The sequence below is a fragment of the Lycorma delicatula genome, chromosome 9, assembly GCF_047948215.1.
Source record: "Lycorma delicatula isolate Av1 chromosome 9, ASM4794821v1, whole genome shotgun sequence".
NCBI lineage: Eukaryota > Metazoa > Arthropoda > Insecta > Hemiptera > Fulgoridae > Lycorma > Lycorma delicatula.
Window position 1 is genome coordinate 95,427,733 of NC_134463.1, and position 18,514 is coordinate 95,446,246.

At 37.3% G+C, this 18,514-nt stretch overlaps 1 protein-coding gene across 1 annotated transcript in view; it reads right to left on the minus strand.

Annotated features, from left to right (window-relative positions):
* Positions 1-18,514, minus strand: part of LOC142330716 (V-type proton ATPase 116 kDa subunit a 4-like) — a 65,378-nt gene that overhangs the window by 37,730 nt on the left and 9,134 nt on the right. The window contains exons 2-3 of the mRNA XM_075376161.1: positions 11,659-11,732; positions 9,420-9,546 (exon numbers count right to left, since the gene is read on the minus strand). Of these exons, the coding sequence (XP_075232276.1) occupies positions 9,420-9,546; positions 11,659-11,732 (201 nt within the window). The remainder of the gene's footprint in view (positions 1-9,419; positions 9,547-11,658; positions 11,733-18,514) is intronic.

An 18,514-nucleotide genomic window follows, 5' to 3' on the forward strand; every position in this document is an offset into this window, starting at 1 on the left:
ATAAAAATGCAACAACCGTATTTTTGAATACTTCAAATGTTCATAACGAACAAACAATAATACATATAACCTGAAATTCACCTAATTAATGATTTTTACAGCGTATTTATAGCAAAAACTGTGCCTTTAACAAAAACATCAAATACATACGAACAATAAAAAAAAAAAATACCTGTAACTGTTTAATAGTAAAATGACAACATACAAAAAAATATCGGTGTCTAACTAAAAACAACATACAATTAAATTCACAACTTTGGCATTACACCAAAATAATATTGCGCATAAACATGAAAATCGATAAATTACTTAAAACATCTTAACCTAAAGAAAACAAAGTTTCCACGTTTCAGTAGAATGAGTATAAAAAGGATATAAATTATCATGAGCGAAACGCCGTTCAAGCAGTTTGCGAAGCGTACGTCGGCTGATGATATACCTCAGTGAGTGCGAAATGATGATATCGTAGTACGAAGGTAGTCAACGTAGAATGCAGTGGAATATGATCCGTAGCCCCACACAAATCAGCATACAAATAATAAAATTAAAATACTTTCAGTTTAAGATTTACCATAAAATAATGATGTTTAAATAATGATAACGTTTATTGGTTTAATGTTTTCAAACTAAAGTTCAGTGCATCACCACAATTAAGAATGCATAAATTACGAAATGTTTATAGTTTATAATAGTAGTTTAAGCTTACGTTTAACTTTGAAGACTGCCGAATCACTCAAAAGAGTTTTCACATTTCACAAGAGGTTTCCGTAATCAATCACGTCTGGGTCACCAAAAAAATGTTAGTAAAAATAGGCAAATATGGAATAAGATTCCATAAATTTATTTCAGCTTGACATAGTATAAAGTTTAATATAAAATATTAGTTTAACATACAGTATTTTAGTAACTTTATTTTCTTCACATTATTGTAAAAGGTTATAGGAGCAAATGAAAAAGGTTATAGGTGGCAGAGATGAAAGTTCATGTTGACTCATTAATGACTCAAAAAACTTTTTATTTTCTATGATGGCTTCTCTTCGTTTCAACTAAAATGCTTATGTTTCAGATCATGGCTAGCGAGTCTGTAATTCATATAAGAATATTCATGACCACCTGTAATTGTGCATCAGCTCAAAAACAGCTGATAACTTTGAGCAAAGGTTTTACAATATTTTATTTCTTTAATTTATATATAAACATTTCCCTCCTCTATGAATCATGAGACCTTGCCGTTGGTGAGGGGGCTTGAGTGCTCAGGGATACAGAGCAGCTGGACCGAAGGTGCAACCATATCGGAGAGGTATCTGTTGAGAGCCAGACTAAGGAATGATTCCTGAAAGAGGGCAGCAGCTCTTTCAGTAGTTGTTAGGGGCGTAAGTCACAACGACTTAAACGGCCATATCAACATCACTCAGTCCTCTGAGTACTGCGCAGCTGAAAGCAATGGAAAACTACAGCTGTTTTTTTTTCCAAGAAAATGTGGCTCTGCATTTTCAAAAGCAATAATGGAGGCGCCTTCCTTGGTAAAATATTCCGGAGGTAAAATAGTCCCCCATTCGGATCTCCGGGTGGGGACTACTAAGGAAGGGGTCACCAGAAAAATAAAAAATAACATTCTACGAGTCGGAGCGTGGAATGTTAGAAGCTTAAAAAAGGTTGGTAGGCTAGAGAATTTAAAAAGGGAAATGGATAGGGTAAACGTGGATATAGTAGGAATTAGTGAGGTTCGGTGGGAAGAGGAAGGCGACTTTTGGTCGGGTGACTTTAGAGTAATTAACTCAGCGTCAAATAATGGGCAGGCAGAAGTAGGTTTCGTGATGAACAAGAAAATAGGGAGGAGAGTGGAGTATTTCAAGACGCATAGCGATAGAGTCATTGTAATAAGGATAAATTCAAAACCTAAACCGACAACGATTGTTAACGTCTATATGCCTACAAGCGCCCATGATGATGATGAGGTAGAATGTGTATACGAAGAGATTGATGAAGCAATTAAACACGTAAAAGGAGATGAAAATTTAATAATAGTTGGAGATTGGAATGCAAGCATTGGAAAAGGCAAGGAAGGAAATATAGTGGGTGAATACGGGCTGGGCAAAAGGAATGAAAGAGGGGACCGACTTATAGAGTTTTGCACGAAGTATAATTTAGTAATTGCCACCCAATTTAAAAATCATAATAGAAGAATATACACTTGGAAAAAGCCAGGCGATACTGCAAGGTATCAGATAGATTATATCATGGTTAAGCAAAGATTTAGAAATCAACTCGTGGACTGCAAAACTTACCCTGGAGCAGACATTGATAGCAACCATAATTTGGTGATAATGAAATGTAGATTGGGGTTTAAAAACTTGAAGAAAAGGTGTCAGATGAATCGGTGGAATTTAGAGAAGCTTGAGGAAGAGGAGGTAAAGAAGATTTTTGAGGAGGACATCGCAAGAGGTCTGAGTAAAAAAGATAAGATAGAAAATGTAGAAGAAGAATGGGAGAATGTTAAAAAGGAAATTCTTAAATCAGCAGAAGCAAACTTAGGCGGAATAAAGAGAACTGGTAGAAAACCTTGGGTTTCAGACGATATATTCAGCTGATGGATGAACGTAGAAAATATAAGAATGCTAGTGATGAAGAAAGTAAAAGGAACTATCGGCAATTAAGAAATGCTATAAACAGGAAGTGCAAACTGGCGAAAGAAGAGTGGATTAAAGAAAAGTGTTCAGAAGTGGAAAGAGAAATGAACATTGGTAAAATAGACGGAGCATACAGGAAAGTTAAGGAAAATTTTGGGGTACATAAATTAAAATGTAATAATGTGTTAATCAAAGATGGTACACCTATATATAATACGAAAGGTAAAGTCGATAGATGGGTGGAATATATTGAAGAGTTATACGGAGGAAATGAATTAGAAAATGGTGTTATAGAGGAAGAAGAGGAAGAAGAGGAAGTTGAGGAGGATGAAATGGGAGAAGCAATACTGAGATCTGAATTTAAGAGAGCATTAAAAGATTTAAATGGCAGAAAGGCTCCTGGAATAGACGGAATACCTGTAGAATTACTGCGCAATGCAGGGGAGGAGGCGATTGATAGATTATACAAACTGGTGTGTAATATTTATGAAAAAGGGGAATTTCCGTCAGACTTCAAAAAAAGTGTTATAGTAATGATACCAAAGAAATCAGGGGCAGATAAATGTGAAGAATACAGAACAATTAGTTTAACTAGTCATGCATCAAAAATCTTAACTAGAATTCTATACAGAAGAATTGAGAGGAGAGTGGAGGAAGTATTAGGAGAAGACCAATTTGGTTTCAGGAAAAGTATAGGGACAAGGGAAGCAATTTTAGGCCTCAGATTAATAGTAGAAGGAAGATTAAAGAAAAACAAACCAACATACTTGGCGTTTATAGACCTAGAAAAGGCATTCGATAACGTAGACTGGAATAAAATGTTCAGCATTTTAAAAAAATTAGGGTTCAAATACAGAGATAGAAGAACAATTGCTAACATGTACAGGAACCAAACAGCAACAGTAGCAATTGAAGAACATAAGAAAGAAGCCATAATAAGAAAGGGAGTCCGACAAGGATGTTCTCTATCTCCGTTACTTTTTAATCTTTACATGGAACTAGCGGTTAATGATGTTAAAGAACAATTTAGATTCGGAGTAACAGTACAAGGTGAAAAGATAAAGATGCTACGATTTGCTGATGATATAGTAATTTTAGCCGAGAATAAAAAGGACTTAGAAGAAACAATGAACGGCATAGATGAAGTCCTACGCAAGAACTATCGCATGAAAATAAACAAGAACAAAACAAAAGTAATGAAATGTAGTAGAAATAACAAAGATGGACCGCTGAATATGAAAATAGGAGGAGAAAAGATTATGGAGGTAGAAGAATTTTGTTATTTGGGAAGTAAAATTACTAAAGATGGACGAAGCAGGAGCGATATAAAATGCCGCATAGCACAAGCTAAACGAGCCTTCAGTAAGAAATATAAGTTGTTTACATCAAAAATTAATTTAATTGTCAGGAAAAGATTTTTGAAAGTGTATGTTTGGAGTGTCGCTTTATATGGAAGTGAAACTTGGACAATCGGAGTATCTGAGAAGAAAAGGTTAGAAGCTTTTGAAATGTGGTGCTATAGGAGAATGTTAAAAATCAGATGGGTGGATAAAGTGACAAATGAGGAGGTATTGCGGCAAATAAATGAAGAAAGAAGCATTTGGAAAAATATAGTTAAAAGAAGAGACAGACTTATAGGCCACATACTAAGGCATCCTGGAATAGTCGCTTTAATTTTGGAAGGACAGGTAGAAGGGAAAAATTGTATAGGCAGGCCACGTTTGGAATATGTAAAACAAATTGTTAGGGATGTAGGATGTAGAGGGTATACTGAAATGAAACGACTAGCACTAGATAGGAAATCTTGGAGAGCTGCATCAAACCAGTCAAATGACTGAAGACAAAAAAAAATAAACATTTCTCATTAACATATGATAAAGCAATAAATTAACAGAAATTTCTTCTTTGTCATATGAATTTTCAGATATAAACATCTACAATGAAACATTTGGGTAATTTTGCTTTATATAAAGATTAAATTCAATTCATTTGTAGTATTAATAAGATTTCAGTTAAGTCCTTTGGATGAGGGGTTTCAAGAAATAGTTATGGTATAAACTATTATACCATAACATAATGTGAACATAAAATTCTTTAGAGATGTTATGCTCAGCAAACTTCCTTTGGTTATGATCTTACAAACTGAAGGTTTGGTTTGGTTTGGTTAGCTGGCATTTCTCCCGCCACCACCCCATTCGGTCGCCCTAGAGCATAGACCAAATGTACCGTGCCAAAAAACGGCTACTGTGCCTCGAAAGAGATTTGCGACCTCGTTACCTAAATGCTCCTAACCTTGCGTGAGCGGTTAAGCTGGGCGCCGTACAGCACCCGCCTCCTATCTGTCCCTACCGCTCACTTGTCACATTAAAACTAAATCGGGGAGGCGCACCCCTTGTTACAATTTAAAACTATAAAAGTTACAAATTAAAAAGACGGCAATTTAAGCCGCCACGCCTCGGTCGCTGTTTGCCAGCTAGTGTCTGTCCACCATTTAAAGCGCTTGGAGCTTATTGGCTGATGGCAGCCATTAATTCTGGAAGGTTTTCCACCGACACGCCACAGGAGTCAATAAATCCCAATTTAGATTAAACAAACTACCGATGACGGTTGAACATCGCAACCTCATCGAGGAACTCCCACACGGTCCGACAATGCGGCTCACGCCACATTGACTCGCCGTTTATGAGCGGCCAGTTTTCCCCCTGATCTCTAAGTTCCAGGGTGGCCCGGTCTCTGGCCCCCCCCAAGAGCAGGGCAGTCGAATATTAGATGTTCGTTCGACTGGACCTCCCCGCAGACACACAACTCATCAGCCGCTAGGCGAAACCTGAACAGATATTGCATCAAATTCACGTGGTTGGTGAGCACTTGGGCACCCGCCGCCCTTAAAAATGAACTGAGGCATACCATCCCCCCAGATCCTGTATAAATCTATACAGAGATCTTCCCTTAGTCGTGGTTTGCCATTCATGCTGCCATGCCTCCATCGCGAGGCCCCGAAGCCTCTTCCGCAGGCGGAAAATGAGCAACTGTTCGAAATTTAGACCCGGTGCATTGTGATAGCCGTTCCGTTCCGGTTCTAGCCCGGCCCGAAACCGCATCCCAAATACCTCGGTTTCCCGAACTCTTCGCAACTTCACCACTAAATCGATTGGGATCCTTTCCTAATACGGTAGTAGCCTCATAGGAGGTTGTTTTGTTAAACACCAGTGCATACAATTAAGGCTCTGCGCTGGGCACTCCTTAAATTTAGAAGCAGTGCTCTATTTCTGTCCAACCTATGCGCCCAAACTGGCGCCGCGTATGCGATCATACTCTCGAAGACACCTCGGTACACCAAGTACATTTGGCGACCAGACAGCCCGTAGTCTTTCCGAGCAATCCTTCTAAGTTTGTGCATCACAGTGACAGCGTCCGCCGCAACTTGTTTGATGTGGTTGCTAAAAAGCAACTTATCAAACAAAACACCTAGGTACTTATGAACCCTTACTCGGCTGATTACACAGCCTTTATACTTAATGTGGGGGTTTCGACTGCATGATAATTTGTCTGCGCCCTTTAGAAGCATAAACTTCGTCTTGGGCATGCAACTTCGTCTTGCAAATCTTTAAATTTTGCATGTCCATCCAGCCTTCGGCGGTTGACAAGGCCGCTTGCGCTCTGCTTTCCAGCTGTGGTCGTGAATTTCCACGAACTAAAAGCAGACAGTCATCGGCGAAACCCTGGGCCGTGACTCCTTCTGGGAATGTCAACCCCAGAAACCCGTCGAACACCAGGTTCCACAGCAGGGGACCGAGAACGGAACCCTGCGGGCTTCCCCTGGCGACGGATTTTTTCACAACTAGGTGCGCATCTTTAAACAGGGCCGTACGGTTAGACAAATAGTCTCGTACCACGGCCTGTATGGCTTCGGGAACATCGCGGCGTTCCAAAGCATAGAGGACAGAACTTCAACACAAGGAAGGAAATGCTGCCTCTATATCAATAAAAATAGCCAAAACATATTTGCAGTCGGCGCTTTCCACCTCGGCAAGAGCATTTAAGATGCAATCCTCGGTGCCAACCCCTTTCATGAAGCCATATTGGCCTCGATTTAGAATACAGCTCATATCGATGCCTTCTTCGAGCCGTTCCACAACCAGACTTTCAAGCAACTTGCCGAGAACCGGCAAGAGGCTGATGGGTCGATAACTGCCGACCTCACCAGGTTTCAGGAGTACCCTTACCAAAGCAACCTTCCAGCAAGCCGGAAAGCAGCCCCAGCTTAGGCATCCCGTGAACAGTCTGCCAAGTGGCTCTCTTATGACAGGCAATAAATGATGGAAAATATCCGGGTCAAGTTGGTCAATCCCCGGTGCCTTCTTTAGTGCCATTCGAGAAACCACTCGGTCTATATCCTCGGGTTCCACGGTCCGAACGCCAGGGAATGGTGTTTCACCCGCCCTAACGCCGATTTCCGCTTCACCCTCCGGAGCATCTGGAAACAGAGTATCCAGGAACGCCCGGTAAGTCGCCACAGATATTAAAGTGTGGTCACGACCACCTAACCCGCACCGAACACTGGACAACACGTGCAATGGCTTCGGTCGGTAACAGGTCTTCGCGAGCTGCCAGGGATCGCGCTGCAATTCCCGCATGGAGTCTTTCCAAAACTTGAGTTTGGCTTCCTTGATGGCGTGAACATATGTATTACGGGCACGCCGGTAGATCCGAAGACGCTCAGCGTGCACGTGGTTAACGATGGTCCCCGTTGGGGGCAACGCTGGTACCTTATCCGCGCGGACCTCACTCTTGCGCGCAGCACGCTGAGGTCAGAGGACCACCATTTCTTGCCGGGCCTCCGTCTGCCTTCCACATACGATTCCCCGGAAAATGGGGTCATGACGGCTCCAGGCACGCTCAGATCAGCGGACTGGCCGCTTGTGACGGGTCCGTCCATTGGCGTAGGCCGCCGTAGGACCTCGTCGCAACCAGTCTTGATGGCCCGGCCGATTAGCTCCGCCATCAATTCCACCTCCTCCCTAGACTCCATTGCAATCCCTGCAATGCAGCATCGCATACCCGCCTCAGCCTGTGTCGATCCAGGCCCCTAAGGTTGTAGCGACCTGGATTTGGTGCCCTTGGACCGCCTCCGTAAGCAATTTCATAGGTTATGAGCCTATGATCGCTCACACTGGCCTCGGGCCAGACAGTCCAACTACCTATCCTTCGAAGCAAGTCACCCGTCACCAAAGTGACGTCTATGTAACTTTCCCCTAGTTCGCTGGAGAAAGTTGGTGGCTGCTCCGCATCATTAATCAGGTAGAGGTTCCTGGCTTCTGCTAACTGTTCGAGACCAGCACCTCTGGGGTCTGTGAATGGTGAACCCCAGGCGGTAGACTTGGCGTTGGCATCCAGGGCAACCAGCACTCTGACGCCCGGTAGACTGTCCAGAATCCCGCCCAACTTCGCCAACAAGTCATCGATACTCCATCCAAGCTGGAAGTATCCCGACACGAGTACAACATCGAGCGTACCCCTCGTGATTCGCACGACGGTGAATTGCTCATCTGACCACTGGGGCATCCAGAATACACCCAAATCGTCAGAGCCAACCACAACCGCAGAGAGCGGCCGTCCCCCACGAGAATGAATAACCTTCACCCCGTGGAAGCCGACCACCCTATCCGCGACTGCGTACGGCTCCTGGACCAAGAGGACCTCAAGGTTGTACTCCTCAAGGAGCCTCATGGCCTCGCTTGTGGCTGCCCGGGAATGATGCAGATTAATCTGCCCCAGGCGTAAGCGTTCGAAGTGAAAGATATCCCCAAGGGCTTCTGACCGTTCAAGCGTCGCCATAAGCTGTGTTGTTTACAGCTCGAGCCCGTGCTATATCGTACGCCTTACATAACCGGCCCCCTACCCGGTGTCCAGCATTACTGCCTTTCACCTGGCAGCAGGCGGCACATTTCGGTGGCGCCGATTTGGCAGGGCAGTTGGTTGCCCTGTGCCCCGGAGCGGCACAGTGGCCACACATCTCCTTCTGCGCTCGGCATCGGAGAGCGGTGTGCCCAAATCCCTGACATTTAAAACATCGGGCTACCTGAACATGGTTGACCACTCTACAGGCCGTCCACCCAAAGAACAATCTTCCACTGGCCACTAAGACCTGCCGGATCTTTGGCGAGGTCTCGAGTACCCAGTGACTCTTCAGGGATTCCTTTCTCCCCAGCTGCCGGATCACCTTAGTTCCCCTAAGGAAGTCCTCGACGGTCATATCCAACATTGGATTTTGACCGTGGATCGCCGTGAGGATTTCAGGCTCCTCCACCCGCGTTGCCCTTGGCATATCATATACCAATATCTGGGGCTTCCGCTCGGCTAGCAGCTGAGCCTTCAGCCCGTTCTTTACAAGAACTTGTAAAGAACAGTAAGAACTTCTTTACAAGAGGCAGTTGTTTTGCCTGCCGCTCGTTAACTACCTCCAGGACTACACCGTGATCCCTGGTTTTCGTGACCCGGGAAATCTAACTTTTCCTTCCTCAGGTCCAGGATCTTTTTTAGGGTTAGCTCCGTCATAGCCGACGAAGCCCCCTGACCAGGTTTTATTTTGGCCCGCTTAATTTTGGCCGGCGCCTGTGCTGGCGGCGGCGGACCGCCAGCACAGGCGCACAGCCATTTTCTGATGGTCCAGGGATTAAATAAAGTCTACTGCTAAGAAAAAGAATGGCTACTCTTATGACTTACTGAGAACACACAAAAATGCATTTGAAATCAGCTTTAAAATAAGAAAAAAAAAAACATACTTACAGTATCTGGATCTTCAGTTTTATGAGATATAATTAAATGATTGAAAAAAACATTTCCTTGACATAAACGCCAAATAACTCTTTCAAAAGTAATCAGTTTTTCTTGCAGTATAACTCCAGCTATAATGCTGAATAAAAAACAAAATGCATTACTTTCAGTAGTATTTTTTTATTTTTTTACCAAAAGAAACCTAATACAATTTAAATCTATACACTTATCAGCTTTTGGAAAGCAGTAACTGAATCTATCATGTCTTGGCTAGTCTAACAAAAAAACTGGTATTTATCTAGAAAAAATAAATCTAGCAAAAAATTAATAATTGTGGTGTAACAAAATAAAAGTAATGGTAATAAATTAAAATGAAAGTAATTGTAATATATATATATATTGTTGCATATGTTAAAACCACCAAATTGCAAATGATATTCACTGTATTACGTTTAATACAAAATACAAAAATCAAAAGTGACTAGTTCAATTAGTGATATTGTAGATGGATGCTTATTAATAATGTGTTTTGAACTAGTTATAAAATCCATTAAGTACATAGGTGAAAAGAAAATTTCATTTGTAGTACAGAGTTAGTTTAACAGTATGAGCATACTAAATTTAATTAAAGACTTAAAATAAGACTTAATTAAAGACTTTAATTTAAAGGTTAAAAGTCATTTTGTTAATTGTTTTTTCTAATTGATGTTCAGTGAAGTGTGTGACTGAACAACCATTATGACAGTCAAGCAGTTAGCCTAATCATTGCTACATCATTGTACCTGGTGGAGCCATGTATATCTTCTGATAGAACTGTGTCACACATGACATGAAGGTCATTGACTTACCCATCTCCAGCCTTCCCTTCCAGTTCAGTGAGTCTGTAGTGTGTGTGTATCATGGTGTATTCAATTGAGCAGTGTGCTTTCATCTTGGAAGAATATATTCACACAACTTCAATGAATTTGGTTCATCAAGTTTCAAGGGACATATCCTAAAAGTAATGTTCCTGCACGACCAATAATTCAAGATTTAGTGAAAAAGCAAATCATATTAGATGAATTCCTCACAAGTCAACATGATGATTAGCCCAACAGACAGGAGGAGTTTCTTGAACATTGTGTCAGCATATACTTCACGGTTTACAGTTGAAAGACAACATGATAAGGGTAAACTAGTATAGGGTGCCAGCAGTGTTAAAAAATATTAACGAAGGATTTCTTGATCCTTTTCTCCTCATTTCAACAGATGAAGCATGGTTCCATTTATCAGACCAAGATGAAGCATGGTTCCATTTATCAGACCAAGATGAAGCATGGTTCCATTTATCAGGCTATGTTAATTATCAGAATACGCAGCACTGAGCTGTATGAAACCAATCAGAAACCACTCCATGATTAAAAAATTGAAGTTTGGCACGCAATTTCTGGAAGCTGGATCATCAGATCTTTTTCTTCTTTGAGGAGACTAATGCAGATGTCTATTTATGACTGTATAAAGAAGAAGAAGAACTTTCTTATGGATAGTTCCAACAAGACAGAGTGACTTGCCAGTTCTAATCTCTCTCACTCCAATCCATTGAGATTTCATCGATTTCTGGTTCGAGAATTGCAGAATGTTTTTCTGAATGTGATTTGCTGCGCTGAACTTTGTATAGCGGCTGGTGGTGAGCATCAATTTCAACAAATTTTAAAATTACATTTCAATAATATAAAAATTTCTCTTTTCAAAGCATTGTAATTGAGGATCAATAAATTTTAATTTAAATATTACTTTTCGCTTTTCATTTTAAAATTTTTCCTTTTTAAAATTGTAGCTAATCATTTTTTAATATCTTTCATATCCTTAGATAACTGATAACAGATAATGGGGAATAGCTTGAAAAAAATTTTACAAATTATAAAAATTATTTATCTTTTCTCATGAACCTATTACTTTGATATCTTTTTTGGAAAATGAAATATTTTAGTTTCATTTTAAAGGTTAAGATTTTTAAAATGTTACATGAATATAATATGAAACAAAAGCGTTATTACTTTCTTAATAAATTTTTACTCTCATTGCTAAATATTTTAAGGATGCAGTGCCTGAGCCTGAAAAAAGGTATTCATGTTTTCCATTGTATTTTACTTATTTTATAAATGCTACAAGTCAAAATTACAGAAATTTATATCTGTAATTTGTCTGTAATCTGTATCATAATTGCATATGTCTATAAAAATTCATTTAATTTTTACTAAACTTTACTTACCGTACATTTCTTCCAGAATGTGATTCAAGAATACGACTTAATGATTCATTGCTAGTGTTAGATCTTGTAGGACCCTATAAGAAAATAGTTTATTAATAAACTTAATTTGCTTTACTTATACATAAATTTAAATATACATAAACACTAATTTTTTTATAAATGATAAACTGAACATTTAAATAAATATGAAATCAAGAATACTGTCAAAAAACTTTAAAAAATTTACTTAAATCAATAATAAACAATGTGAAAGTACTGAACACAAAAAGATAAGTAAAAATTCAAATAAACAAAAAACAGTGCAATAAAACATATTTTTTGACAAATATACAGTACTTATTTATTTGTATTTACAAAGCAACTATACCAGCTCTTTATGTAATATTTATATTGTGTCACTTTCATTTTTTGTCAAAGAAGACTAGCAGTTAATGAGTTCTTGATTCTGACTAGTAGAAATACATGTCATCCAGCACATTTTTTAAGCTATTGTTCTGGTCATATACTGGCTGAAGGCTACCTTTATTCAATTTAGTGTTTCTCACAGTTTCTTTGTGTTTCAATGTATATGGTTTGTTATAATGTATGTAGGGTGGCTGAAATGTTATTATGTTAGAACATAATGGAGGAAAAATGTTGTATAAATTAACATTAACAGGTGCTGGCTCCTTATAGTTTCATTCACCTGTTATTAACAATCCAAAACTTTTTGACCTATACTTATTTTCTGTCACTGTGGTTTGCCAAAATCAAAATTCAAAATACAAACCTCTGCAAAAAACGTTTTCTTGACAGTGTTCTGGGATTCCACACATGTATGTGGCTAACTGCCTTGTTGCTGGGTGACTAAATTATGTGCAATACATAGACATTAAAATGTTTTGGAGACATCTGTGTCATGCTTGATAATTGACAGAGCAGATAATTCTTAAATGATAATGGTCAGCCACAAACATCTGCACGTAGACACAGAGGCTCTTTCAAGTGGAAATTTGAACCTATTCCACATTCTCTATGCACACCATATTTGGGTCATGATCCAGATTATGCATCATGTGATTTTCACTTGATCCAGAATTAACGAGGGATATTAAGGATATTCATATCGCCATAGATTATCAACTGAAGGGCACAGTGAGACTCTGGATCAAGTAATGACTACCAAATTCTTCACTGAAATAAAAAAGCTGGTTCACTGTTGGGAGAATATGTAGTTGTAAATGGAGACTAAATGGTAAAATAAATATAAATTTTTGTAGCAAATAAAATATACTTTTGTGCCGTAGTCTCATTTGACTCTATATCCCTTTTCATTTGCAAGTTAAAAGCAACTAAATCTCAGCCACTCCTCATATATTATAACAAGTTGATCTTGTTGAAACTTGTAAACTTAAAGAAAAAACATACTGTACAGTTTAAATGTAGTACATTAAACTACGTATACTTACATCTTCAAACAATTTATCAGTAGCTGACATAACAAATTGGTATTCAATATATTTTAAAAAATCCCTTTTTGTTGACTCATAATTTTTTACCATAGATCTGAGTTCTCTGTCAAGTTTCTATAATAATTTTTTTCATTCAACAGCCAGAAATATTTCATTTTCTGTAATGCAAATTAAATTTTTATTTTTTAGGAAATTGAGGTAAAATGTAAATTTAAAATGTAACACATTTTAAATTTCATAATAAACAAATATTTACCTTCATTTTTACTTCCTTGTAAAAAGTAAAGGAAGTATTGTGTTCACGAAAGATTTCAGTTTTCAGATTTTAACAGAAATATCCATTTTGACCATCCCTGAATCCATTTATTAGTTTTGGTGTGACGTTTGTACATATGTACGTATCATGTGAGACTCAAAAACGATTAGCCATAGGATGTAATTTCTGGGATTTAAGACTGTTGTAAAATCTAGTTGTGCACCTCCCATTTTGATTGCAATTGACTGAACCAAAAGTGTCCAAAAAAAGCCCAAAATCCCAGAAAATTTGGATTTTGGATTTTCTTAACTGCAGTAATAAACCCTAATTGAGAGCTTTTCAATGATATAAGTGGTAATTATTTTCATTGGTTCAAAAGTTACAGCCAAATAAAATTTTAATTAATGAAACATTTGGATCTTACAAGGGGAAGGGACATCAATTTAAATATATTGATTTATTTTCTGGAATTTCTGTGTTATTTTATCTACATTAAAGTTAACTACAGAGTGACTGAAAAACAGACCCCACAAGAGCAGCATATACCCTGGACCATACATGTCTATCTTTAATGAATTACAAAAAATTTTTATCTTTAGTTCTTACTCCTCTGATATTGTCTGACAGTATTCTCTCTAAGTCTGAATTGAACATCATTTCGTTTAATTGATTTTTGTTGCCAATCATTTAACCGCTCTTTGGTTTGATATAATCCTTCTGAAGTTAATTTGTGTACATGTTTTTAAATTTTCTCTACATTCATACATTACATACATTACATTTTATATTCTTTCTTTGGTTTTAACATTTTCTGATCTAGTTATACGAGTAATAAATGAGCTTTTAATCTAATATTTCACATATAATTGTTGAATTATTTTAATATTTGATATTAATAATAACTAATATTTCAGCATTGTGTAACTGTCCACATTAAGGAATTTGAGGAACGTACTTCACTTTCAAATTAAATAAAATGAAGTGCAGCAACAATGTGTATGTGTAATTTAATAGGCATACAAGTAAGTTTAATGGTGTCCCCATCAAATTTTTTAAAAATAATTCAAAATTACTGTACTTTTTTCTTTCTTTAAATGTGTTTCTATTAGATGTGAAACTCAAAATTCCTTTTTCTACAAAAAAAACCTGTTCATCTACTAACTGTTGATATTTGTAATATCAACTTTTTCATAATACAACTTTTGAATAGATTTTGCTATACAACATTTACAGCAATTACATCATAAAATCAAAACTTTAACTTAGATGTAGACCACCTATTTCAGTTACAGTCAAGTCATAAAAAAAAGTTTTTTTAGATGGTTTCTGCATGTGCAAGTTTTGTTGTTAGTCAGTACTGAAAACTAGTCAGTCGGCAGATAAGGTTGTACTTGCTAGTGCAACTGACTAATGTGTACAATTACGATACTAGTTAAAAACTTTCATGTAATAGATTTGGATTTTGAAACACCCTTTTTTAAAACATTTCTAAATTTTGATATTTTTTATCACAATATTCAAATTAAGTCAACATATTGTCTTAATAACAGTTTCTATAGTCATTAAAGTAAAATTACTTTGTAAAGCAGCTGATACAATAGCATGTAATAGATTTATGCACTACCTACTTTTGATCAGCGTGATGAAATGTGTAGGGTACCCTGCTGTAATTTATTGCAGTAGTGTGAAATTATACTAACCTAACTGAACTTTTTTATCAAAAACCTAGTATAAAAATTCTTAAGTGAATATTTTACAAAGAAAATAATTATTTAAAGATAATTTACTATAATAAAAATGTATGGTATATATTTAAAAAAACTGCTGATATTTACTTACACATAAAAGAGAAATATTGCAGCAGATTAAGAATCCAGGATCATAATCAAATTCCACCAAATTGATTTTTTTTTTGACATAAAAATAAAAATACATTAAAAAATTACTTAATTATTCCTATAATTAATAATTACTGTAATTATTATAATGTTTACATTGTTATAAATATTATTCATACCAAATATTATTCACACCATCTACAGTGCATATTTCACCAATAGATGGATGAGCAAAAAGATTCAAGGATCAGCAAACCTATTTGCCAGACCAAAGCATCTTAACTCCTCTTACGTTGTAACTTCTGACATTCCCAGCAAACTAGGGATCTGCAGCAAACTTCAAATCGAAAACAATCCACTGTTTGTCCAATTTCTCTAAGTTCAAATCTTTGCATTGAGTAGTGTAGGAAGTGGTATCAAATTGACTAGGAAACCTCCATTTTCTCAATGCCCAAAGTAGTTTCTTCTGGATGGTTTCAATCAAATCATTAGTAAAATCATGATCCCTTTCCAAATGACCGAACAATACTCAAGTGTTTTATACAGTAAAAAAAGAAGTGGACCAAAGTTCAATCCTTGAGAAAGACCAGAACCAATCTGAATTTATAATTTATTTATTTATTTGTGCAACGGAACTACATAAAGCCTGTGTATACTACACAGTAACACAGAAAAACATATACACAATTCAATTCTACAATAAATACACAGTTATCATTGCTAGTTGTTGGTTTGGTTGAAGTGCTGAATGATGAAGGTACAGGCACACATTTTCTATCATCTGGTTTGGTTACTTTTCTTTCTGTTCCATCATCCTTAGTTCTTGGTCTATTTTATCTGTCATTGTCTGTGTTCCTGTTTATGACATCTGTATATCTCTTGTTTGATCTTGGTTGTTATATTATTATATATTTTTTAATATTGTATAAATTTAAATTATTATTATTTAATAATTAAACCTAAAAATTATAAAAACTGAAATTAAAAATAAGTTATACATTTAATTGTTCTTCTACCATTGCCCATGAATAGCAATTCCTAACTATTAAATCTTACTAATACATTCTGCATATGGTAAAGTACAATATGTGTATAACACATGACCAATGTAGTTAAACTTCAAAATCCTAGTATACTGTTGAAAAGCAATCAGCCTACCCTTCTCACACTATTTTAGGATCAGTCACCTCTTACTTCAATCCTTGAGGCCACAATTTATGAACCATCAGATATGTTACTACCAATATATTTCTAAAAGTTTGAAGTTTAACAGTCCAGTCATTTTCAAGATTTTCTGCCGGTCTAGCTTTGTCCCAATGCAAGACCAATTTAAGCTTTAGTTCATAGATCTTGAACATTCTAATAATAAATTATTTTACATTCTTCATTAACGGGCAGACTTATTTTCATCCTCTACTGTTAACTTAGGCTGGTATTTATTTCTTTCATTCAACCCTCCATAAAATGGTTCAATCAATACACCATAAAGCCACAAACTAACCCTATCATATTCGAAGGCCAAAACCTCCACATGGAACAAGTTATAGGAAATATAGGAAATCAAATCATATATCCATGCATATAGGAAATCAAACTCAATCCCAAACCTTCCAGAAGGATAGCATTATTGTCAGCGGACTAAATAGTGACACAAAGAAAGTATTCTTTTTGAGGTTGACCATTTCAGCATGAGACAAGGCATACTAAAACCCTAATCAACTTGTTTGCTCACATGCTTCTCAACAGCTGGAGGGCAGCTGCTTTTGTCATTACAGTATTCTTAACAGAGCCAGCTTGCAGGTGGCTATTTTATATTGGTTTTGTCAGACTTCACCACCGACCTCATTTCAAGGAAGATCAAGACATTTGTCAGGAGAAGAAAAAGAAGCAACAATATAAAGAGATTGTTGCATTACTAGCATTGGTGTTGCTGTCAACTTTAGTAGTTAAAACAATTTTTCCATTATTTAAATTGTCAACACTTTTAGAAAACTTATTTACAATTTATTGACATTAGAAATTTTGATTCTATGTAAGGTGAATTGTCTTGTTAGAAAATGGAATTCTTGTTAGTTACAAGGAATTTTTATTAGTTATATTACTAAGATTCATAAGACTCTGGTTAGAGACAAAGTCTTTAACTACAGCAAGCTCTGATTTAAGAGTGTGAATATGATCTGTAATAATCCTTCAGTGGGAGTATGTATGGCATGAAGGGAAGGAAGGGAGTTCATCCTCTAACCTAGCCACCATCAACTCTTCTGAGCAGTTCCCTATTGGGCTTCATATTCTCAATTGTCATTAGCATTCCCCTCTGCAGTGGAACTATCTTCACACGTTGGTTGAGACTGATTAAAAGTAGACTAAAAAAAATCTAACTTTGGTATTGTATTATGAGTTATTTTCATTCTGGAAATTTTCATTCTGGAAATTTTCATTCTCGTCCAGCCTCCAGGCAATTGAGTATTCGCTCTACCTGACATATGCATGGTTCCACCCGCATATCGGCAGGACTTCTAGGATTGGTAGCTCTGGTTGGAGGTGTACTTCAGGGAATAATCCTTATATGCAGAATATTTAACAATCAAACGTGGAAGAGTGTTCACGTAAACACCCTCATCTAGAAACAGCCGATTTGTCAGAAGCGGATTAAATCTGAGAGAGGTGGTGGACTGGGAGAACTCAGGCATCATCAACGATCCAGGGCATGTCCAACCGCCTCTTCTCCCGCACCTTGCGACTATATTGACTGGCGACACTTTCATGGAAACTTAACTTCCACGATTTCTGTACGTAAGAGAGGGTCCACATAAAAACTCTTTTCTCTTGGAGAGCTTTTGTCTTCGCAAGCGAAGCGAAGCGAAGGAAAATCGGTGAGCTTACCGATGCAGTAAAGACTGATCGAACTAAGTTTCGATCGAAGAGTAGTGGAATGATTGTAAATTTTGTATTACTCAAAAATTAGTCCTTTCATGATAACGCGAGGGATCACGGAAGCTTCAGGGGAACATTATAACGACTGCTGTGGGGCTGTTCGTTGAATCTGTCAATGACCTATAATCGTCGCACGTTTGCTTAAAGCCAAGAAGATTGGAGTCTTGGACATTCAAGTAGTGCGCAGAAATGTTTAACTACATGAAGAGGAAATTTATGAATAATGGAGGAATTTCTTCCGATGGAACTGAGAATTTCTACCCTCCTCGTCGCATGTCTTGACTTTCAAAAAATTGTCTGACTTTCAACAAAAAGTCTTTCAGAGGATAAAAATTGGCTTTCATAAATTAGATATACGTTCTTTCATCTCACCTCCA